This window comes from Martes martes (genome assembly GCF_963455335.1).
Source record: "Martes martes genome assembly, chromosome: 5".
In the NCBI taxonomy this organism is placed as follows: domain Eukaryota; kingdom Metazoa; phylum Chordata; class Mammalia; order Carnivora; family Mustelidae; genus Martes; species Martes martes.
The window spans coordinates 99,254,997-99,280,393 of NC_137892.1; the positions used below are offsets into that span (position 1 = coordinate 99,254,997).

General features: G+C 38.6%; 1 protein-coding gene across 1 annotated transcript in view; it reads left to right on the forward strand.

The window, feature by feature from the left end:
- Positions 1–357: 357 nt before the first annotated feature.
- The window catches only part of FBN2 (fibrillin 2), a gene marked incomplete at both ends in the record, with an annotated part of 261,800 nt that continues 236,760 nt past the window's right edge, over positions 358–25,397 (forward strand). The window contains 5 exons of the mRNA XM_080804778.1: positions 358–611; positions 1,415–1,497; positions 6,560–6,658; positions 9,736–9,831; positions 17,232–17,327. Of these exons, the coding sequence (XP_080660904.1) occupies positions 358–611; positions 1,415–1,497; positions 6,560–6,658; positions 9,736–9,831; positions 17,232–17,327 (628 nt within the window). The remainder of the gene's footprint in view (positions 612–1,414; positions 1,498–6,559; positions 6,659–9,735; positions 9,832–17,231; positions 17,328–25,397) is intronic.

A 25,397-nucleotide genomic window follows, 5' to 3' on the forward strand; every position in this document is an offset into this window, starting at 1 on the left:
TGTAACTTTACGCCGCGGCTGCTCGGGTTACTTTTGTAATTTCCCGCCCCCGCCCGCTGGCGGTCCTGGAGTCGCTAGGGGCCGTGGCCCGGGGGATGCAACGTGGACCGCGCGGGGCTGCCGGCCGCACCGCCGCCGCGCCTCGCCGCCCGCTGCTCTAGAGCCCGCGTCCCGCCCGCAGCCAGGGGGCTGGCGCTCGGTCCGGGGCTCCCGCTACTGCAGGGAGCCCAAGCCCCAGGGAGTCTCGGGAGCCGACGGAGGGCTTGTTAGACCCTGACTTTTTTCAGGCCGCGCAGATTTTGTCTCCCAGCACTCTCTTCTCCGCGGACCCTGGTCCGCGCGCTCTCGGCGCCCGCGATGGGGAGACGGCGGCGGCTGTGTCTGCAGCCCTACTTCGTGTGGCTGGGCTGCGTGGCGCTCTGGGCGCAGGGCACGGCTGGCCAGCCCCAACCTCCACCGCCCAAGCCGCCCCGGCCCCAGCCGCCGCCGCAGCAGGTCCGACCCGCGGCTGCGGGCTCTGAAGGCGTGTTCGCGGTGCCTGAGTACCGCGAGGAGGGCGCCGCGGCTGCCAGCCGGGTCCGCAGGCGAGGACAGCAGGACGTGCTCCGAGGGTAGGTGGGCAGTAGGCAGCGGGGGATCCTACGCTTGGCAGCTTTCCATCCCACCCCTCCCTGAACCTGGTTCTGGCGGCTAGAGCCGCGGCCCCCTCCACCAGAATCCCGAGGACTCCCAGGAGCGCCTCCCCGTTTTCCTCCGCAGCTCAGCCGGCAGAAAGCCCTCCCTCGGGGGGTTGGGTCGAAGGCCCCCAGGTGTGGATGGCAGAGCGCAGGCTGTGCCCGCGGTGCGGGAACAGGTTCTCAGTGTCGGGCGGAGGGCGGACTTGAGCCTCCTCCGCGTCGGGGCTGGTGGAGCCTGCCTGCTCCCCACCGTCGGGGGCGCAGCTCCTGAGCCTTTTGTTTGAGAAGAAGTGCGGGGTTTAGGGTTTGCTCTAATTCTCAAACTCGAGCGCTTCACCTTCCAACGCGCCTTCCTTGACACGTCGGGGCCAACGTAACAGTGGATTAAAGAGGGACGGATTTGGGGACGAGGGCAAAGAATTTTGAAAGAGTGTTCCCTTTGTTCTCTGCATCCGGAGCCCAGAGTAGTAGCAAATTATATGTTTCCATGTTTCTTTTTGGCCTTTAAAAAGGCAGTAAGGGAAGGCAGATGAAAGGCACGTTTTAGACGTTTCCAGCCCTCCCCCATTCAGCCAATTTACTTCCATGTCTGTGCCCCAAGTCCCAAGAATATGAAGTGTAGTTTTGGTTTGTTTGTTGTCCCGAAATCTTTCCGCCCAGGATTTTTGCTTGGGAAAACCGCTAATGTGTTACTATACACTTCCCTACGTGTGTGTGACCTCGCTTGTCCATCACAGGCCCAACGTGTGCGGATCCAGGTTCCACTCCTATTGCTGCCCGGGATGGAAGACGCTTCCTGGAGGAAACCAGTGCATTGTCCGTGAGTGCTTGATTGGGGTCCCACCTTGGGCAGCGGGCTTGGCCCCTTGTCAGGGCTGAGCTGTTGGATTCAGTTGTCTGGGACGCAGTTGCTTTTAGAATCCAGTGGCCACAAAGCAATGATAATTAGGATGGGGCCCATTTGAGTGTTAAGGAGGAAGCAGCCGGTTTACATCGAAGTTTAGACTTCGCTTCTAGACTCTGTTGAAGGGCAATAATGATAAAGGTTTCAAAGATACTTGGAAGTTTTATCTTTCTGAGTCTATTAATACAAACTGAAGGGGGAGTACAGCAATTCCCTAGATAACTCAAAACCACTTTTTCCTAAAGGAGTCCAGATAAGACCACAATGTGATTATGTAAATTATCTGGCTTTTGACTGCATGAGGTTTAGGCCTTTTGAAGATCAAGCTTTCTTAGGCCTTTGTACAAAACCACTTTATTATCTCTGGTTTCATCTCAACAGCCACATAACGTAGATATGAAAGGAACTCTCATAGGACTTAGAGTTGACCCAGGTCAACAAAATTTTTAAAAGAACTCTTCCCAAGTGGCTTGACCTTTTTTTTTTTTTTTTGAAGATATTTGAATTTAGGATTTACAGGCTCTACATCTCACAGTGTACTGTAGATTTCCAAAGTGTGAGGCTTAGAGCTTCCAAAGTTCTGCATCTCTGACCTTCAAAGTTTTATTCTTTTATTTAGTTTCCGAATTGTGTACCTAGCTCTCCCAAGTTCTAACTGGAGAAGTCATTAGTTACCAGCCTCATAGTGATGGACTGTGGGATGTCTTATTTCACATGCCTGTGAATTCGTGAGTTGAAGTGTGACTGGCCTGCTCCGTGTATTTATCTAGCAGTCACATTTATCTTGTCAGGAGGAGAGCCAGGTATCATAGACAGCACATTCATTTAGAGCCAGTCTTGCCTTTAGATTGGCCTTCATGTTCTCCAGGGAGAAAATAATTATGCAATTGTGAACAGAGAAAAAGGGCAAGCCACACTAGCCAAGGGATAATAAGGATGTAGTGGCATTTCCGACTCTATATTTATTGGTTTTGTGGGTTTAAGATAGACCCTTCATGTTATTTCATGGCAGTTTTTAAAAAGGAGTGAAGTTTCATGTATTGTGAAGACTTTTGTTTCTTGTAATTTTTTCCACCCTGAAAATACCACAATTTCCAGTAGAGAAGCACAAATGGGAAACAATGACTGTGTTCTTTAAAGTGATTCATGAGTATTTTAAATAAATCCTCTGATGATAAGCCTTTAGTAAAAAAGAAACAAAGGGTATTACATTCTTTTTTCCCCAACACAGAAATCCTCTATGTGAGGCATATATGGAGGGTGTATTTACTCTTTCAGGCCAGTAGGGCATACTTTGCCTGCTTTAAACTTAACATGGTTCCTAGACTCCTACAACAGCTTGTCACTCACCACACACCTGCCATACTAACTGGGATGACTTAGGCACTGCGGAAAGTCTGACTCACTGAATGTAATGAATGTGACTGCCATTATTGAGTTGGAGAGCAGCCGAGGAGAAGGGATCGGTTTATGGTATGTGTTGAAAATCCGTAAAGTCAGATTTTATTGGATTGGTGTGGAATGGGAATTCCAGAGAACAGAGCCTTCCAGAATACTTGAAGTAGAAATACATATATGTGTGTGTATCATTCATATATATATATATACATATATATGTGTGTGTGTGTGTGTGTGTATTGTATATGGCCCTCTAAGTGTCTGCTTTAAATACTTAGTTTTTCAGCAACATTGTGCTCTTTATTTGTTTAGAAGAACAACTTTGGAAGTCTCAGAGCAATGGTGGCTATTATAGCCTGCTTCTCTACTACTTGAAATATTTGGGTACCTATGAAATATATTGGAAGTTACATGCATCATAAGTCTCTTTTAAAAAACTCTTAAAAAACTCAAAATCATAAATTCTGTAGTTATCTTTGTATCACCAAGGAACATATATATATATATATATATATATATTTCTCTTATATATATCAAGCACTTAGAGTTTATCTACAAAAATATTAGCACATTAAAAAAGTAATTCAAATACCCAAGAGTATAAAATAGTGCATAAAATAGAGGAAGACTGTAATGCCCTTTTATTCTCTTGTATGGATCTCACATAAATTTTGAATTTTAATATTTTCTGTTCAATTAAGTAGTACAATTCTTTTTGACACTTAAAATGATAATATGTGGAGATAACCAAACTGAAAGCATTATTAAGTCAAAATCAAGAATTTTCATTCTAGAACTTCCTGGTGATAATAAGTTATTTATTACATTTACTGAATTTTCACCATTTAGCAAAAGACAAAGCTCTGAGGCAACTTACAAAGAGATAAGTAGAATGCAAATCGAATACGAGGACCAAAGACTAATTATTTCATTTATATATCAGCACTCTCTCTTTATAGAAGGATATTAAAAATGATTACCTTCTAGAATTTTAATCTGTTTGGTGTTGACCAGGCTTCATGAAGAGATGAAGATAATAAAAGACAAATGTATTTCTCAGACTATGGGAAACCTAATGCATTTTGATTTGTGTTTCTGTGTTTGTTGTTAGTGTTCTTAGTTGTGGCCTGCAAAGATCATTGAAGTACTTCTGAAATTGCAAATATTTGTTTCCAAAAAAATGGAATTGACTTTCTCACTTTTCATTTTTTTTTAATCTTGTTAGGACTTGAAGCCGTGGGAAAGTTTATTAACTTATTTGTGAAATTTTGCTATGAAGTGCATTTTGATCAGTGGAATAGGAAAGGGTTGGCCTGAAATCACAGCATTTGAACCTAAAAAGAGCTCAGAATACTCCACTATAACCCCTTTGTTTTATTTTACCAAGAAGAAAACAAAACCCAGCGAAGCTGTGTGGTCTTTTTCTAAACTTTCACTGGGTCCATAGCATAGCAAGGGTTCAACCTTAGACCTTTTTTATCCTATGTCCTCTTTACTGTGCTGGGAATCCTTTCCCAGCATCAGAGAAACCCTATCCCCCATGTCCTCTTTCCCTCTCCTTTCATTATTTCTGAGTCTCATGGTTTTCATGAAGGTAGGAGGGACAAGTAGTTAGGTGAGGCATCTCATAGTTTGGGATAAGTGTGAGGAGAAAGGGCCTTCACACTCTGTCTTCTCACTGGCTCACAGACATAAAGCTCAGATCTGTGGAAATGACAGGAGCCTGTTTGAGGATGGCCATTCTCCAGCCATGAGACCTTCCTTGGGTTTAGGACCTGGGTAGGGACACTTTGTAGATTACCTATGCCTAGACTAAATGTCAGCCTGCTGGGGGTGAGGGAGCTTTGGAAAAAACAATATTTTAGTGGGCACGTGTCATTGGAGAATTATTGGTGATCTGAAACTGTAGCACGTTCTAAAATTTAGTAGTCAGTTCCATGGCAGGAACCATGTTCTTGCCTAAAATTAGTTTCCTATCTTCACACTATGATCTATGACATTTTCATTTATAAGGAGTGCTAATGGAGATGCTGGTCATATTACGTGGATGTCAAAAGGCAGTTTGGGGAAGAAAAAAAAAATGACTGGGTTAGCTCATTTCCATTTTTTCTTTGTTTGTTTTTAAAGATTTTATTTGAGGGGTGCCTGGCTGGCTCAGTGGGTTAAAGCCTCTGCTTTCAGCTCAGGTCATGAACCCAGGATCCTGGGATGGAGCCCCGCATCAGGCTGTCCGCTCAACAGGGAGCCTGCTTCCTCCTCTCTCGCTCTGCCCGCCTCTCTGCCTACTTGTGATCTCTGTCTGTCAAATAAATAAATAAAATCTTTAAAAAAAATAAAAAATTAAAAAAAGAAAAAAGGTTTTATTTATTTGAGAGCATGAGCAAGTGAAAAAGAATGAGTAGGGGAAGGAGCAGAGGGAGAGGGAGAAGCAGACCACCCGCTGAGCAGGGAACTGTGTTGCAGGGCTCCAGGATCATGACCTAAGCTGAAGGCAGATGCTTAACCAACTGAGCCACTCAGGCACCCTGAGTTAGCTCACTTCTATACAACACACCCTTTACATTATTGGGGGTCTCTGATCTCTTTGAAAATTGTGAGATGCCTGTCTAGCTAAAGAGACATGCACATTTGCATGAATGTTTATAGTTAGTTTGAGAATGTTCCCAGATTCTCCTCTTGTCCTCATGGATCCAGGCGTGGAGCATTAACGCACATAGGCTTTGTACACAAATAAAAAATTCAGTTGTGGGTATAGAGATGAATTTCTCAGCTCTTAAATGAACTGATTCTAAATATGGGAGACTTCCCATTTGAAGGCACTCAGCTAATGATTTTGAGGATCCATGGTATGTGCTGTGTCAGTGAGCCTAACATTCTTTGCTGTGATGACCCTCATACCTTGGAGGTCACAGCTGCAGGAGGCTTTGACTCTCCCTCCATCAAAATGTGGCAGCAGCTTTTCTGACCAGCAGGAATAGGCTAGGTTGTGGTGATAGCATGGGAGAAAAAAGGCTAGAGGAAGGAGAGAGGGATTTATTAAGGAGAACAAAGATTGATGATGGGGCAGGTCAGATACCAGCTGGGAAGGAATGTGCATGGAACCCCTGGGGCTTGGCCAACTGGTTAGGGCCTGGAGTCTCTGCCTCAGTCCATTTTATATTTTTGTGAAGGTCTTGTGAAGGTCTTTTCCAGAGTGGGCTGTGTTTTCTGAGGTTTTGTAGGACCTCTGGGTTTCCTCAATCCTTCTAGCTTCCTTCGACCCAGACTGTCATCTTGTGGTAAATTCTCTGTATAAACGCTCTGCCTTGAGTGGAAAACATGACCTGTACTGATAGAGTTAAAGGACTATGGAACTTGAAATAGTTTAATTTGTTTGCACATTATCATAAGGATATTTGTGAGACTTCATCTCATGTCTACGATGGGTGATTTTGTTGCATATCTGAAATCACATTACATATCCTGAATTTTTTTATCTTAGTTTTTCCAGGTTTATTGTTCTTGACTGTAGCTTTCTTGTTTTGTATACTGTGGTTTATTACCTAATTATTCTTTCACTTTCCTATTGTGCTTTCTACAGCAATTTGTAGAAATAGTTGTGGAGATGGATTTTGTTCCCGTCCTAACATGTGTACTTGTTCCAGTGGCCAAATATCACCAACCTGTGGATCAAAATCAAGTATGTTCTTTAGATGTGATCTTATTTATTGCATTATTCTGAAGCTTGTGAATGAATACCAAATGTCCTTTTCAACAAGGATATATATGTCGATTATTTTCCTTAGCTAGATCTGCTTTAATCTTTGGAGTCAAAATCTTTAGTGGCTTCATTATTGGCACCAACAACTGAAGGGGAGGAGGATAATGATTTTTTATTAAGCAGAATGGTTTAGTTCTGGTCCAGAAGCTATGTGTCTCTGCAGTAAAAGTGCCTGGATTCAGTGGAAAAGAAATTCTTTGTGAATAACTTATGAACTATAACTTACTGGGTTTTTGTTCTGTGCCAGATACTGTTTTATGTTTTTTACTATAGCATTTTATTTAATCTTCACATGAAAACTGTGAGATACTATTACTATCCCATTTTACAGAGAAAGGAGTTTGGCACGTGTGAATTAAGTAACTTGCCCAGGGTAACATAGATTTGAATTCATGTATTCTGATGCCTAAACGTATAGGTTCCAACCCTAGGCTCTGTTTATTGCCTTTGCATAATTCTGAAGTCCATGTCCTATTTCATGGATGAATCAAAGGAGAAAGATAAGAGGATTGGGATGATAACAAATACTGTATACTGACCAGATGCTCTACATATATTAATTCACTTTGCTTTACACGTATTAACTCTCAGCAGTCCTGTGAGATCACAGCAGTGTGAATGAAGTAGGATTGTGTTATTCATGACCCAAATCAGGGTTGTCAGATCTTCAAAACTAATCTTTTAGGCTGTTGTTTAAGATGAGATTATAACAAGGTAGGAGCAGATACTGTTTATTTAATTGCTCAGTAATTACATAAAAATTTAAATCTGCCTCAAGCCAGAGTGACATTGTTTAATTTTTAACATTTATCTCTCTAAATTTTCTCAGAAGAGGTAGTAGAGAATATGTCTGACTCAGAAATTGAAGATTCAAGATTTACATGATCAATGTCGTTGTCTTCTGATGAAACTTCTGTGTAAAAACTTCTAGTTCGATTTTCTTTGAAAATTATGTGTCATTTTGTCAGCCTTTAAAAGTTCGTCTTCAGGGCGCCTGGGTGGCTCAGTGGGTTAAAGCCTCTGCCTTTGACTTGGGTCACGGTCCCAGGGTCCTGGGATTGAGCCCCGTATGGGGCTCTCTGCTCGGCATGGAGCCTGCTTCTCCTCTCTCTGTCTCTGCCTGCCTCGCTGTCTACTTGTGATCTCTATCAAATAAATAAATAAAATCTTTAAAAAAAATTAAAAAAATAAAAGTTCATTTTCACAATTCATCCAGGCTTTCTTGACCACCCAGATTACCAGATTTCCTCTAGTGCTTTCAGGAGCCTTCCTGGTCTGACTACGTGGAATATATTCTGGCCTTTATTTTCATTAATGTTGTCTTAGTTTATTCATATATGCCTTCAGGGAAAAAAAATCCTGGAGAAATTTTACGGGTTCAGCTTCTTAATCCTCTCCCTGGGCAGCTAAACATTGACTGGGCCAAACCTCAGTTTATGGTATATAATTCCATAGGGAATCAGTGAATTTCTATGGCCTTGAGTAGTACTTCCTTTTCATCAGGAATGTTTCTCTCTTTGCCAGTTCTTATCCTACTCCACTCCTTCAGGGCATTTAGCACCATTATTTGCCCTCTTCGTGAAATGTTCTTTTCCCTCCACTTATGCAGTATCTGTGGCCACAGTGTTTTCCTGGTTATTATATTTTAGTCTCTGGTCTGCATCCTCTTCATTAGACTTTGGCATTTTCAACAGTATGGCCTCCCTGGATGAATTTATTTACATAGATGCCTTCAACTACTACCAGTATGTTGCTAACTCATAGTAATTATCTCCAGAATAGATCCCTCCAATGAGCCTCCTATTCACAGGTTCCATTTCCTATTCCACATCTCCACTTGAATGCACAGTAAATATCTGAAACTTGGTAGCAGGACATTTGATTTATTGTTGCCCACAGTCTATTTCTTCCAGTTTCTCTTGCTTCAGCAAATGCCACTTCTCCTCCACCCAGTGCCTAAGCGACTGTTTCTCTTTACTTTCTTCCTCCTTTTCTCAGTGTCAACTCTTTTAACCAGACCTGGGGGTTCTGTTGGAAGACATATTTTAAGTGCTTCTCCTTTACATCACCACTGATAGCCTGTTAAGTTCCCCTCATCTCTTACCTGGACTGTTGGAATAACCTCCCAGTGGCTTCTCTGGCTTCCACCCTTAATCTCTTCAGATCTGTTCTCTGCAGAGCTGCTAGAGGAATTCTTTAAAAATACATTGCATCACTTTACTCTCTTAAATCCTTTCAATGACTTCTTTTGCATTTGGGATATAATGCCAACCTTTCCATGGCCTGGGAGACCTTGCATTATCTGGCTACCTCTGGATGCCTCTCTAAGACCTTTTCTTCCCAGCCTGACTCTTTATAACCCTGTGACTATAAGTTTTTCAAATAAAGGAAACTCTCCACCATCCAAGGGATTTGCTGGTTCCTCTCCCCATGAACTTCCTCTCTGGTACTTCTCATGCCTGGCTCATTCTCTTCTTTCAAACTCTTCCTAAGTGTCATGTGAGAATGGTCTTGTCTCCCTCCTATCTAGATTTCTCCTTGGCTCCTGGCTATTTTCCTTTACAACACAGTTTCCTTTGGAGAACTTGTCACAATCTCTAATAACATTGTAGTGTTTGTTTACTTGTGTTTTGTCTGCCTCTCTGTGGGAATGTTAGCTCCATGAGGGTGAGTACTACGTCTGTCCTTACAGGAGACACTCAGCCCCCGCATCCTGAATGGTTACACAAATCCTCCCACCTCCTAGGAACTGTGCTACCAGTCACCATATACTGATTTCTTTTAACACTGAAAATGTAATCTATTTTAAATGCCTAACAAATAATGTTGTAACAAACACGCTGTATGTGTGCGCTTACACAAATAAGTATATTATGGGTCATAACATTTCTGTAAAATACATTTGTCATTGAATTGGATATTTGGTTTTATAACTCACAGATGCTAAAATTTCAGTGATTGATATTTTTATATATTTTTGTTGTTGTTCATTGCAGTTCAGCAGTGCAATGTCAGGTGCATGAATGGAGGAACTTGTGCGGATGACCATTGCCAGTGCCAGAAGGGATATATTGGAACTTACTGTGGACAACGTAAGGAACATTGGAATAGACTTCATTAATTAGAAATTATTTGATTTCTCCTGATAGATGTGAAGTGGGTATTTCATACTAAGTCAAAATTGAAGGACCTATAAAGCTGATAATGATAAAAAAAAAAGCTATGTAGTAAGCCATACCTTACAGCTAATTTCTAATTTTTATCCTAGATTTTTTTTTCTCTTTTAAGATTCTTCTGTTTTAGAGTGTTGATGTTGAATACCACTAGTACTTCCTCAGATTTGACCCATATCACAAGTTAATATTTACTTACTTTTTTACAAATCTTGCTTCGTAAAACATGAATACTTTCCTGAAGACATGGTAAAGAGTGTTGTGATTTCACTCTCTTTAGGATATCCAAAATTAACTCTAGGAGAGCCGATCTTAAAAATTGTCATTAGCTCATATATATTTAATTATGTAATGAAATAATGCAGGGCTCTAAAATGATTTTTAAAAAATGATAGTTCGTTTTGAAAGAGGGAGCTTTAATCCAATTAAGGTCTTCTCTTCACTTATTGGAGCATATTCTGTACTAATTAAGAAATAACGTTTTAACAAAGATGTGGGGATGGTCACTCTTGGATTATGACATATCACTGGAGAACATGGGTGGTTTGTGTTTCCTAGATCGTGGGACTCTTGAATCCCCATATTTTCAGTCATGACATTGAAGAACGTTGAATCATATATAATAATAAAGTCCCTTCTCATTTCATTTGGATTTTATCAGACAGGGTCTAGATTCACTGCTAATCTTCAAAGTCTCCCTAAGAATTTCTCTTCAACATTTTTAACATAGGAAGACCAAGTAGTAGGTATGCAAGAATATCTACCTTGTTTTAAGCTAATCATATTTTTGTTGGAATTTTGAAAACTTAAAAAAATTGTTTTCAGTATGCATAAAGCATAAAATTAACTATTTTATCCATTTTTATATGCACAGTTGAGTGGCAAACCACCATTCTACTTTCTCTATATGACTACTCTAATTACCTCATAAACATGAAATCATACAGTATATGTCCTTTTATGATGAGTTTAGTTTACTTAGCATAATGTGTTCATGGCTTATCCTTGTTAGAGCATATATTAGAATTTCCTTCCTTTTAAAGCTGAATAATACTCCATTTTGTGTACATATGGTATTTTTTTTTTTTATCTGTTTGTCCACAAATGGACCCTCGAGGTGCTGCCACCTTTTGGCTCTTGTCAATATGGATGCACAACCATCCCATTTCAGTCCCTGCTTTCATTTCTTTTGTGTACCATACCCACCCAGAAGGAGAATTGGTGGATCACGTGCTAATTCTGTTTTTAATTTTAAGAGCTGCCTTACCATTTTCCTTAGTGGCTATACCATTTTACATTCCCACCAGCAGTGTACAGGGGTTCTAAGTTCTCCACATTCTCACTAAAGCTTTTCTGTTTTGTGTTTTGGTTTTTGTGTGTGTATGTGTGAGTGAGATAGCCATCCTGATAGATATGAAGTGGTATCTTATTGTGGTCATTGTTCTTAGTAAGATTGCCTTCCTGTTAGCGTAATACAGCTTTCCATTTATTAGTGCTATGAAGTTTTCTTTTTAAATGATGTAAAATAAGTAGGTGACTTAATTTAAAGAAAACTACTTTGTTCAGGTCAGGAGTCAGCCATCTCTTTCTGTAAAGGCCAGAATATAGTTTAGACTTTGTGGTCCCTGTCACGACTCCTCAGCTCTTCTATTACAATGCAAAAGTGACCATAAACCATATGTAAATGAAAGAACTTGGCTGTGTTTCAGCAGGACTTTATTTTTGGGCACTGAAATTTTAATTTTATACCATTTCCATGTGTCACAAAAATATTACTCTTCTCTTGATTTTCCAACCATAAAAAATGTGAAAAGTGTTCCTAACTCACAGCAATACAAAAACAGGTGGTGGGCCAGATCTGACCTGTGGACCATAGTTTACAGAACCCCTTGTGTAGGTAACTTTCAGGTATGGCTATAGCTGTTGAGGTAATCTGAGAATGACCAGTGTAGGAAGCTGAGCATTAAGGAATTTGAGAGAATACATTGCATTGAGGCCAGTTTTCTTGCAGGAATAGGAGATGCCAATGTAATAACTTCTTTGGGCTAGGGTTGGCCAGGAAAAAGCTGGACAGCAGTGTAACAGAAGTCATAGCAAACTTTCTTTTTTCATGGATGATTTTTTTTTCTATATTTTATTCCACTATATAGGTATTTTCCAAATTTTATACAATGGACTCCAGTTTACAACCACTAAGAAAAAACCTATTGTAAACACAACATTTTTAAGGAAGCAGATTTTTACACCTTTTTTTATACCTAAACAGAAGTGTTAGGAGATCTGATTGTATTTCTCTTTTATAGAGCTCAGTAGCAATCAATGAGACACGATTATCTTTCCTGAAACTCAACCTTTTGTTGTGTAGGGGGAGAAAATTCGTAATTACTTTAAAATTACAGGGGGAAGAGCCTTGCCTCAACTGATCTTTCAGAGTATTAGCTCAAATCTATCATGAAACCAGCCACTTTCAGCCTGAATTCAGCTGCTGTATCTGTCTGGGGCATTTCTGTGTATGTGTGTATTTTTCTAGAGATTATGCAGAAAGCTGGTGTGTCCCTCCTCTGCTCTTTGCACAGAAATGGAAAGTAAAGGGATGGAAAGTAGTTTCCCTTCTTGGAGGAGATGCTTTTATGTTCTTCTGTCCTGTGCCAAACCATACCACTGCCCCCACACTTTTCAGTCAGGGGAAAGGGGAAAAAAGCCCTGGGTCATAAGAGCTGCATATTTGAAAATTTGTTCACTGAATATCTCACGAGAAAAAACTCTGATTGCCCAACATTTACTGAGGGTTAATAGAACATATGGTGCAAGCAAATTATGTAACCAGCAAAATTTTTCACAGCAAGTACAAAGATGCAGGGTATGACACTTCGTACACATCAACTCAAAACCAGGTGTAAGGAAGACACTTGCTGAACTGTGCGACACAGAGAGAGCATTATAGCACTGAGAGTAAGGAAGCAGGTGTAACAATTCTCAGCTTGTGAATCTAGAAAAGTCCTGGAAAAACGTATGCTAAAATGAGGATTATAAAAACATTTAAACTGCTTAGCTACCTTCCCAGAAATGTGGAAAGCATTCCTTAGAAAGTGCTCTTTCATTCAGCTTGTTCACTGAGTTTCTCCTGTGAGCCCCACGCTGTGCAAGGTGTTGGGAGTGAATCAGTGAGCAAACAAGATGACCTAAAGGTCTCATTTTAGGTCAGTGGACAAAGTGTTTAAAACAGAAAAGCAGATTCACAGCACCTATAGTGGGAACAGACTTTTTTCTTCCACCTGTTTTGTAGATACTAAGAAAATCCATGTGCCTAAGGAGAGGAAAGGAGGTAAGGTGGGAGGTGAGTTCAGAGTTAGTGCTGGATGGCCTTAACCCACCAAGGAAAGAAAGTGGGACTCTAAATTTTATGGGGAGCCATTGAGTTAGTTTGAGCAGTGGAGTAATATGATCTGATTAACATAAAAAACTTAATCACTCTGGCTGCTACTGAATTGTAGGATGGGTGACGAGAACATGAGAGGTGAGTTATCAGCGCCTGCAGTCATCAGGTGCATGGTGCTGGCATAATGAGCGTGGGGCAAGTGCTTGTCTTGGACTTGTATTCAGAGGTAGAGTCTGTGGAAGGACGTGTGCTGGTGGAGTGGGTGTACTGGGGGAGTGGGGGTACTGGGGGAGAAAAACAAAAACAAAGATCCATGATGACAACTGGAGAATTTGGATGGAGCCCCAGAGGGAATGGTTGTGCCATTTTCTGAAATGAGAAGACTGAGCTAGGAGTGGGTTAGGCAGAGCTGCAAACACGGGATGGCAAGAGTTTTGTTTTGGGCTTGGTAATTTAAACAGTCTATTAGACCTCCAATTGGAAAGATGGATCAGCTAAGATCTTTGGAGAGCTGACGGAGACAGGAGCTTGGGAGCATGTAGACTGAATTTCTATATAGATAACGGGTTAATTATAGGGCCGGGTGAAGATCACTGGGAAGCTGGTGTGCAGAGTATGTAGCATGTGGTTTTCGCCATTGATTTGCTTTATCCCACACCAGGTGTAAGGATTTCTTTCTTCCTGGGTGGTCAGCCTTCTTTCCATGGTGGAAATTTAGGCATATTCATATTTCTTTCCAACTCTGGTTGGAATGTAAATTTCCATTTCTGTTCTGTTTTAAAGAAAACTACTTCATAAAATAACTTTGATCATAACTCACTCTTAAGATGCAAAATTACCTCTTTTATTTATTTTTTACTCTACTTTTGTATGCATTGTCCATTTTTGCTGTTGTTGTTCTTCAGTATAACCTTTGGGTGATAAAGAGAAGTCTTATTTTCATACAAATACTCTGTAGAATAAAAGAGAAGGAGAATTAAAGTTTGTAGAACACTTTAAATGTGCAGACACTGTGCACTTTGTTTTATACATTATTTTATTCAGTCCTCAAGCCCTTCTCAGGTAGGATCTATTAACTCAATTTTCAGCAGGGGAGCAGAGAATCAGAAAGTTGACGTGATCAGGATGTGTGGAAACAACAGAACTCATCCCTTCACTGCGACTTTCTCCCTTGCAAAATAGTGGGAAAAGAGGGGGAAGACTTTCATGTATTCCAGGATTTTTGTTTTTTGGTATCTGCGGTGGATCAAATTCTACAGTAGATGATTGGGATGCAAAGGCAAGCAAACTCTCGTTTGAGTTTGAGACCTCACTTTCTAGTTTCTAGTTTGAGACCTCACTCTCAGACAAGAAGTAGAAATATAAGCAAATGGCTCTGTCAGTGGGTCTCAGCCTTTTTGTTCATGGGAGCTCTTTACATTTTTTTTTTTTAATTATTGAGGATCCCAAAGATCTTTTGTTTAAATGGGGGTATGTCTGCTGATACTTATCATATTAAAAACTAAAATAGAGAATTTTAAAAAAAATTTATTTAAAATGATAAAATCATGTATGTTTACATAACTTTTTATGAACATTAACTATATTTTCTACAAAAAAAAAAAGTAATGAGTAGAGAGACATTGTCCTTCTAACATAGACGGATTAGATTAGGTTTCATTTATACTGGACAGGCTCCTCAGGAGAAACTCAAGGATTAAGTAGTCTTCTTCTCCTACCTGGGAGTTAGAAGTCTGTTTTGGGAAGCCCTGAGAGAAGCACTTTTTCCACCTAGTCCAGGGATGCATCCTGAATGTCAATCATGAATGCTTTTTCCCAATCATGTGTTAAAGGCTAGCATGGGTCTCATGAGAGAGCACATCAGGGAAAGTGATTTCCATTTATGTTTTTTACAGCTTGATGATATTTAAAGTACATTTCTCACATCATAATTAATTACATTAGATAAAGGCTACCTCTTTGCAATGTGTTTTTAGCATTTGAAATGTTCAAGTGCTGTCCATTGTTTCTATGAAGTTCCATGCCACTGAGACTTCTCTGACAGGTTTTTGTTTTCTTCCACATTCCTGTCCACCCCCATCTTTCTCACGCTTCTCATGTCCTTTATTTCCTTTCCTTTATCCTCTGTATTTGTTCATTCTGTTTATTGCCCGGCCCATATTTCAGGACAGAGATGATTTGCAAGTGCTGCGTAGGCACTAGTGAAGAAACAGAAAGGTGTGGTTCTTCCAAAGATGCACTTGTGTGAATGTACATAGAATCCTTCTTGCCTTTGAGCAAAGCCTGATACAAAGAATTTTAAAGCCATTAGCACAGTGATGCTTTAAGATAAAGAAGTCTTTTGTTTCAAAGTATGTTTTCATTTCATACTGTTAGCAGAACAGAAACCACTTGGATGCTTTCTAGATGAAAATAAGTATTCTAGCTCAGTATTCGTGGTATGGAGATAGCAACACTATTGCATTTTTAGATACCTGATTATTTACTGAGCTTCCTTTTTTTGATATGTACCTCATTTGAAGTGCGCACAGTTGTCCTTTGCCCCCTCACTTGGCTTTAATGTTTGAAGCTCTGTTTTTTGGGCACAATTCATAGAATATAATCCTTTATCTGTGAGGATGGTTTTTATGTTTGACAAGGTGGGTGGATTAATAGACAAGCTCTTAGTACCAGTATTTTTTCTCAGAGAAGGCATGATTCTTGGATTCCAGTGCTGTCAGGAGAGTTTTCAGGAATAGTGGTTTTTCAGGGAATTTGCGGAACGGTCTTTATAGAGTGGTTTTCTCTTTGTGGTCCAGGCTGCTGAGGGTGGTGCAGTAGGGGAGAGGAGCCGCTCAGGGTCAGTTCAGGCTCTCTGTATCTCTGGGGCCCACAGAGCCTGAACTGAATCCTGGTCTCCCTGGTGACAAGTGGAAAGGAGTGAAGGAGTGTATGTTGCCTGTGTTCGTCTTAAAAATTTGGGATTTGGGGTTAATTTTTTAATAAAAATATTTATCATATTGACACACTGAGGTTTTTCCTTCTTTCCTTTTATATCCTGTACGTACTCTATACACATTAGTTATCTCTTGGTGTTTCATTGATGAATTGAAGGTATACACTCCCCACAATGTTCATGTTAGATTTTTCTTTTCTTTTACCCACCCAGTCTTTTTTCTTGCAGGGTGGGGCTTTTTTTCTTTTCTGATTTTTCCTTCTCTTTGTTGCCATATCCTCGTTATTTTTCCATATCGCATCCCTCCCTTTTTTCCTCTCTGCTGCCTATTGTGTGTCCCCTTTTTCCTACATTTCCCCATATTTTATTTTCTTACCTATGAAGATTGATTATGGAGGTAATTGAAGTAAGATAACGAATTGGTTAGTTACATTCTGACAGTGTGAGCATTTGAGCCAGCCATCCTTGTGATTCTGTTTAAAAGAAAGAAAAAAAAAAAACTTTGCCAGATGTGTGTGTCTGGTTTTCTTTCAATATACATTACGTGTATTTATTTAAATGTGCATGCAAATTGTAACTTGTGTTTGAGAGAAAAGATCCATTATGGGCTGCCTCTATGCTGCATGGTACAGATGACCTTTGAACAACACAGGGCTTAGGGGTGCCAGTCCTCCACACAGTTGAATATCTGTGTATAACTTTTAAATCCCCAGAAATCTAGCTACTAATAGTTGTTTGGCAGCTTTACTGATAACATAAACAGTGGATTAAAGTATTTTTTAAGTTATACATGCCATATACTGTATTCTTAAAGTAAGCAAGAGAAAAGAAAATGTGATTAAGAAAATCCTAAGAAAGAGAAAATAGACTTACAGCACTGTACCGTGTTTATCGAAAAGAATCTGCTTTTGAGTGGACCAGCACAGTTCAAACCTGTGATGTTCAGTGGTCACCTGTACCTGGAGATTGACCATATAATGAGCTTCTTGCTGTGTTTGTGTGCAGCTGTCTGCGAAAATGGGTGTCAGAATGGTGGACGTTGTATTGGACCTAACCGCTGTGCTTGTGTTTATGGATTCACTGGTCCACAGTGCGAAAGAGGTAAGAAGAGAGAAATGAGACCCTCCTTTTGGAGAAGTCTCTTTTGTTTTAAACCAAGCCATTGTAAAATTGTAATTATACAGTTACAATTTGTAAACAAAAAGTTGTATAATTTTTGGTTATCCAAAGAAAATTCTTCTGATGAAATTATATTTTTATTCATCTCTGATGATATCTATAACTTGAATGGTAAGATTATGAGACATAACTAACAACAACGGGAGAATGTCCGTTTTCTGCCCCAGAGTGAGCTCAGTTCAGGAAGCCTGTGGAATTTCTGTTGGCAGGAGAAAAGGAGTGGAGGAGTGGATGCTAAGTAGGCATCCAGCATTGTCTACCCATGTAGACAAGCCAATATGAAACCAATTTACCATAATACAAATAGTACTTAAACTCATGATTGGTAGACTGGTGGAAATCTCCAGTGTCGATGTGCTAAATGATCTATTAATGGTGTCCTGGAGTTAAGTGGGTGCCAGTGGCCTATTAAAGATGTTTAATCTGGGGCGCCTGGGTGGCTCAGTGGGTTAAAGCCTTTGCCTTCGGATCGGGTCATGATCCCGGGGTCCTGGGATTGAGCCCCGCATTGGGCTCTCTCCTCAGCAGGGAGCCTTCTTCCTCTTCTCTCTGTGCCTGCCTCTCTGCCTACCTGTGATCTCTCTCTGTCAAATAAATAAATAAAATCTTTAAAAAAAAAATAAAGATGTTTAATCTTACAAAATGTGAGAAATAACTATTTAACATTAAACCATATGAGTGAAAATAATGTTAAACTAGAAGCAGTATTACATAAGACTCCTAAGGACATACATCTTCAATTTATTTTCCCAGGGCTTTTCATAGCATCTAAATTTGTACAGTGCATTCTTTGTTGTGAAACGTGAGAGTGTATGAAGCTATGCCATTGAAATATTATAGATAAGTAGTGGTGATGGTTTATATATGTATAGAGGTTTTAAACTGCAAAGAAGTCTTGTATTTAAAAAATTGTACTCATCACCCTGACAAAAACTTCATCTTAGTATTTGGGTTAAATCTTGAGAAGAAATAGAGAAATTGGAATTCTTGTTAAAGTTTGAAAAGAAAAATGTATGAAACCTTTTAACATACACTGGTATGTATATATACCTCATGATATTTATATTATTCCTAAGGTAATTGAGATTTCTTGGGACTGAAATACATTCCACAAATGACAGAGTTTATGGTTATACTTAGGGCAAATTTAAATGCCCTTACCAGATGCTTTTATTTTGGGAAGAAACATTAATTATGAAATGTTAGCATGAAAAGGTAAGTTGTTGAGAATGGAATAACACAGATTGCCTACATAATGTTAAGTTTATTTAAATACTACAGAATGAAAAATATTTCAATTTAAAATTTCAAACATAATTTTAATTGGTGGAGACGACGTTCATTTTTCTGGAAGTCACGTAACCTTCCAGAAAGGTTCTCTCGTTCTGAAGCAGATTTCAAAGTCAATTCCTAATTGGCAAAGGAATTGGGCAGTTTTAAGTCAGAGGTTTCCAGGCATTACATCATCATTCTTCAACAGTTATCCATTCATTAGATTTGTTAGTTCTTACTACATTTATGGGAATCTAATAAAGACGTACATATATCTTACATGTACAGTAGCATGTTTTCAGAAGAAATTATAAAATTGATTAGTTAATGAATTGGACTGAAGGATATTTTTAAAACATGTGTTTGCTTCTAAAAATCTTTTTAATTATTAACCTTCAGATGAAAGCTCTAAAACTTTTTTTCTTCCAAAGTTAATAATTTTCACTCTTGAGTTGCACATATGAACTTAAATGTTTATAGAAGATATTTTCAGTGGAATATTTTAGAATGTAATAACTAATCCCTGTAAAAAGTAGAGTTGATAATTTTTCTTAAACATTGTCTACTCACATATACAAGGAATAGTTCATTTATATTAAGTGTAATGAATATGAATAGGCTCACATGCCCTGTTAACATTTAAAGTTCCTATTGTGTTTTTCAGTTACAGAGTTTCAAAATATATGTTCTTTGTTCTCTTAAAAAAAAGATTTTTGTGAAATGGGCGTTGTTTTTCCTCCATAATGTAGGACACATATAGTTTTCCTTTAAATTAGCCTCTGGGGATCAGTTGTACGATAAAATATGGCTGCTCTTCCAGCTATCTAGGCTCCTGGCAGACTGGTTTCCGGACTGGAGACAGAGACTGAGTGGTAAATGAGTGGCTGGCATGATTATGGTATTTAACTTGAATCTTGGTGCTGGGTTAGCTGAACCTCTTTGGAGTTCTCTTCTCACTCATGCTGATATGTACAGTGACCTTTTATACTTAGCATTAAAGAAAGAGTTCTTATGGCCACTGCTGATTATAGAAGGCAGACAACTCTGCCGTGTCCAAGGCACATGTAAAGACTCAGTCTTTTGGCTTCTCTTTCCAAATACATGGCATTTAAAAAAAAAAAAAGATAAATAGTGTGCTTAATATATATCTGAGAATACAGAGAAATGGAATTAACATTGTATATCAAGACCTGGTGCTTTTTTCCTCAAACACTTAAAATGTACCTTATTATTTATCAGTAGAAATTTGGTGGAGGTGGGGTGGGCAGGCAAGAAATGAATTTACCTAAGGAATTTCTGGACAAAATGTAGTGATTACTTGATCACAAATATAGCCAGCCAAAAGTCCTTATTTCAGTTTCTTTGACTTAAATGATTGTTGAAATCTTGAATTTTCCTTAAGGCTTATATAAGGACCATCTGTTAAAAATATATCCTAGACTCTTTTAAATTATCCAAAATATATTACTACATACTGTTTTTATCACGTAAACAGGACTTTCTTTAAAAATGCATAAATTTGGTGAAATTTCAAATATCCTTATATTTAGGGACATTTCCTTAAAAATGTACATTTTTCAGTAAATGGTACCTTAAAAAGGAGCATTGGAGATTAACTTTTTAATCTATTGACATTTTTAAGAAAAATTCCATTTGTCAGTCTGAAGCTACTTTATAAAAGGTGAGATCAAATGTTAAAAGTCTATGAAATACAAACTTTAAAGTCTTTGTGTAATATGAATCAGGGATGGATTTCTCTTCAGGGTAAGTTTCATAAAATCATCCAGTTGAAGAACCTCATGCATGATCTCATTGTCTAAAAGCCTTTTGGAGGAGTCACTCAGCCTCTGCTTGAATATCTCCAGTCACAGGGTTCTCACTCACTCATCCCATTGTAAAGCAGGGTTTTGTGGTCAGAACTGTGGTTTTTCAAATGCTGTGTTATGGTTCTGCCTAAGCTAGACCTTTAGGAGATGGATACCCCATCCCTTATTGTCCGCTTGAGTGGGTATGATGATGGTGGCTCTCTGAAAGGAGCCACTCATAGTCTTACCCTTCAGTTTTGCATATTGGTAACTTAAAGTCGAATTATAAGTTCTTGAGTTATTCTGTGTATTTGTGTTCATCCATCCACATTTCAGGAAGTAAAGTAACTGGGACAGCTATTCAGCCTACTCAAACCATATCTAGATTCTCCAAAAATAAGAGGGGAAGCAGGTGAACTAGGGTTTTCCTGAATTCTGGGAATTAGGTAGACCAGACCTAAGTGCGTTCAGAAATAATTGATGCATGTTTTAATTAACTAATTTCATGGTCTTGGAATTTATTATAAAGTACACATGGTGAGTTTGTTCAGCCTATGAAGTAACAGCAAATTAGTGTGACCAGGAATACAGGCGAGCATGGTGGGAGAATAAGTGGGTATATTATGCAGGATTCTATCTACTATGGATTTGATGCTTCCAAGAAATGTATAAGCAGTACTTTCAGAAAAAAATTCCTTCCACTGTAATATTCTTATCTAAAAGAGACATGTTTATTATGAAATAATTTCAAAAATATGATAAACAAAAACATGTAATTCCTAATTCTTCCAGTCAGAATTAATTATTTTACAAAATTTAGGGGGATATGCTTTGCATACTTTTTTCCCACTCTACTTATATTACTTACAAAGGTTAGGATCTTTCCATTCTTACTGGAATCCACCCTTTTGTAACGTGAAATCTGCTTGTATCCTGCTCCTCATTTGTGTTATGAAATACATTACATTATAGATTGAAATAGTTGTGCTGCATATTGTAACAATGAGGGCCAGGCATCTACATTCTCTACAATCATGCCATATTTGTAAAGTTATTTTCTTGGTGTCCCAGATGAAGGAACTTTGCCCAGGTAAAGCTTATGGTAGCACTGGGAAGCTTGTAAGGATGAAAAAAAGGATATCAGACAATCTAATTTAAGATCTTAAACTCAATTACTGTGGTAGCTGCCTGCATGCCATAATTATATTTCTCTATTAATTGACACTTAGGGTCATTTCCAGATTTTCTTTTTGCTTTGTTGGCCTATTTGTGTTTTAACAATGCTGTGATAAGAATTTGTGTAGATAAATCTATGACCTCAATTTTATTCTTAGAAATAGAAATGCATAGAAATGCAACTGCTGAGTTGTTGAGTATGTGAAAATTTAAAGCTTTTGATATATTCCATTCATTTCCCTCTAAAAAGGCTTTTATGTTTTATTCCTTTGGTATTATGTGTAGAAAGTCTTTTAGCATTCCCAGATCTTAAAAATATCTATAGTTTTTCCCCTAGAGCTTTGGAGATTTTATTTCTTTTTGCTTTTCTAACCATAAGTTAGAATATATAGGAGGGTAATTTTTATTTTTAAATGAAATAAATGTATTTATTAATATTTTCATGTATCTTCTGAGTGTTTATTAAGTGTTAGGCTAGGTAGTTGGAGCTCAGGCTGCAAAGACAATGTAAACTCTGTTAATGAGAAGCAAACTTAAGAACAGCAGTGGCCATCTACTTAAACATTAAAAAGGAATACAATTTGTAAATAGTAGGAGTAGGGACAACTTTATGTGAGAGCTCAGGAATACTTCCTGGTTAAGTGAGAATTAGAAATGTCTTCAGGCAGTTAATCTGAATGGAAGCAATATGACTCATTATAATGAGAAAAAAACATTTTAGACTAACTCCTGTATTGTTATTAGAAGATACATCATGATTGACTTTTATGCTAAATAACTTTAAACTCCATACTTAAGTATCAGGACAATCACTGAGCTGAACTTGTTTTATAGTAATAAAATGTCTGCCTTTCTCTTGCACTCTGTTGATTTAGTGAAAAAGAAATTAAAAGGAAGAGAGAGACTGTTACCAACCACAGATGTCAAACTCATGCGCGCCCACACGCACGCACACACACATACACATATTTCTGCACTTGTGAGACTGTTAAGAACATTTTATAACCTCACACTCTCTAAGCTAAACTTAACCTTAAATGGGCATCAGAGAAATGCCAAAAGATCTGTGGGAACTTTGCTTTTTGGCACTAGCTCAGATGACATCCTTATCTTGAATGCCATTAAGCACACAAGGGAAGGAAAATGAGAGCAAAAAAGCAGACAGTGGGAAGTAGAAGGGAAGGGTGGGAAGAAAGAAAGGAAGGATGAGAGAAAAGGAAGGTGTAATGCTGAGGCTAGGAGTGAAGATGCTTGGTTCTAGAAGGGAAAGGTCTACATTTGAAAGATAATCATTGATTGATTTGATCTGGGAGAAGCCAGAGCTCCCGCTTCTCAATCTTTGCTTTAAACCTCGCTGTTGAGATGTGTGCAGTGAGATCAGATGTGTTGGCAGCCTCTTAGACCTCGATGCTTTACCTTTGAAACTCCTTTGAATCTCCTTTGAATTAAAGCAGTGAGCATTTCATTTTTTCCAGCTCAAATGCCCCTTATTTATAGATTTCTTTGCTTTTGGTTTTTCTACCTAGAGGCAGGGAAGCCTGCAAGAGAAAATTTTAAATATTAGAATATTTTATGTGTGTAGTTCCATAAATATTTTCCTCTTTTCCTATTTAACATCAGGTTGGAAGACATTAGTGATTAATTTGTGTGAACCCTGGGTAGAGCTAACGTATATGCATACACATGAATTAAATAAAAAGAAATGTTATATAGGATTCAGCAAAAAATAATAAATTGTTCATGTGTACTCTGTACATTTGACCTTTGAGCAACATAGGTTTGCACTCTGCAGCTCCCCTTATATGTGGATTTTTTTCAGTAAATGTACTACGGTACATTAACTGAATTTTCCTTATGATTTTTAATAGCACTTTATTTTCTCTTAGCTTACTTCATTATAAAAATCTAGTATATAATACACATAAAATACGTGTTAATCAACTGTTTATATTATTGGCAAAGCTTCTGGTCAAACAGACTACTAATGGTTAAGTTTGGGGAGTCAAAAGTGATATATGGATTTTCAACTGCATGGAGGTCAGTGTCCCTAACTCCTGTGTTGTTCAAGGATCAACTGTATTCCAAAAAATCCCAAATACTATAAATTCCCAAATAGCATCTGTATTCAAGGGTTTTAGATAAAAGAACTGTGGACCTGCAAGTGCTTCATGGAATTGTTGGGAAGATTCAAAGCAGCAATGTGTTCAGCTCCTGATATATAACAGGCAGAGTGCCTGGCTCATGGTAGGTGTCCACTAAGTAATATTTGTTGTGCTCTAAGTACACAGGGTGTAGTTAGAATCAGAGCTGAAATCTGCCATGTTTTAAGTACACAGCATGTAGTCAGAGTCAGAACTGAATATTAAGACCTATATGACCTTGGAAAAGTGATTACCCTCTCTGATCCTTGTTTCTGCATATAAAATGCATGTCTTTCATGTGACCCTTATTTTTGTGCCTTAAATGAAACCGTATAATACCTGGCATCCAATAAGTGGTAGCCATTGATTTTAATCTCTTTTAACTGGACTCCCTATTTATTAAAAAAAAAAAAAGGTAAATATTTTGGCTGGCTGTTCAAAATGGAAAATTCAAAAATGGAATTTCTAATGGGGAGTAAAAGGATTTTGTTAATTACTTAAGTCATATCAATAAAGTTTCATGCTGTCCTTATTGGGAATACATACCATATTTTAAGGGAGGCTCACCTTCCTGATATGAGAATTAAATGAGAGATACAGTGCCCAGCCAGGGTCTGGTACAGAGAAAGTACTCAGTGAATGATAAGCTATAATGGTGGAGAATGAAAGCAAGAGATGATAGGATTTCTTGTATGAAAATTGTCTTGATGAAGGAGAAAGATAATTCCCAGATTACTGAGACTGTATCAGATCAAGGTTTACCAGTTGTGAACAATGTTAAGTTTCACTGTTCAACCTCTGTAGGTTTTTCTGTGATAGTGTACAACAATAAAATGAAAGATGTATGTATCATTATCATTACTTCGCATGTTATGTGGTTGAACTTTTTAGGCCCTGCTTATGTTGTTTTGATGTATTTGTGCTGTAAATACCAGTGTTACGGCCAGTACTTACTATTTCACTGGTCTCTTTGATCTTTGTCTCTGACTTCACTGTACACAAGGTCTATTTCTGATCATTTTGCAGTAGAACTGATACATGTATAGGGATTATTTTGCTCAAGATACTTGTAATCAATAGTCTTGTATATGGCTCAATCTAATAGAAGGAGATGGGGAGGGTCTTTAAATAGGCTAGAGAAGTTCCTTTGTGAAGCTTTCCTTGACTACCACACATCCCCTGCCTCAGTTTATTTTTCAGGCAAAAATTAGGCATGCACTCCTTTTATCTACCTTTATCTACCATTCCTCTAGAATAGCTCTCTTCATCACTGTGTTGTGACTGTTGCTTACCCAGTGAACTTGTTGAGAGCAGAGATTTTTATCTGAAGTTGCCTTTGTGTTCCTTCTTCACACACTGCAGTATATGTAAGGCACACCAGTTACATGACTGGATAAGCATTGGTGTTCCCAGTAAAAGAAATAGGTTGAAAAAAAACTATAGGCACAGTAGAGACCTTTGAACATTCATGGAGGCTTATTTATCATGGAGACTCTAAGACACACCTAGTGAAACAGAAGCATAGAAGGTGAGGCTGGTCAAATAGACGTGAACCTTCATATATGAAGTCTGGAGTGCCAGAGTCAAGAGGCTGTCCT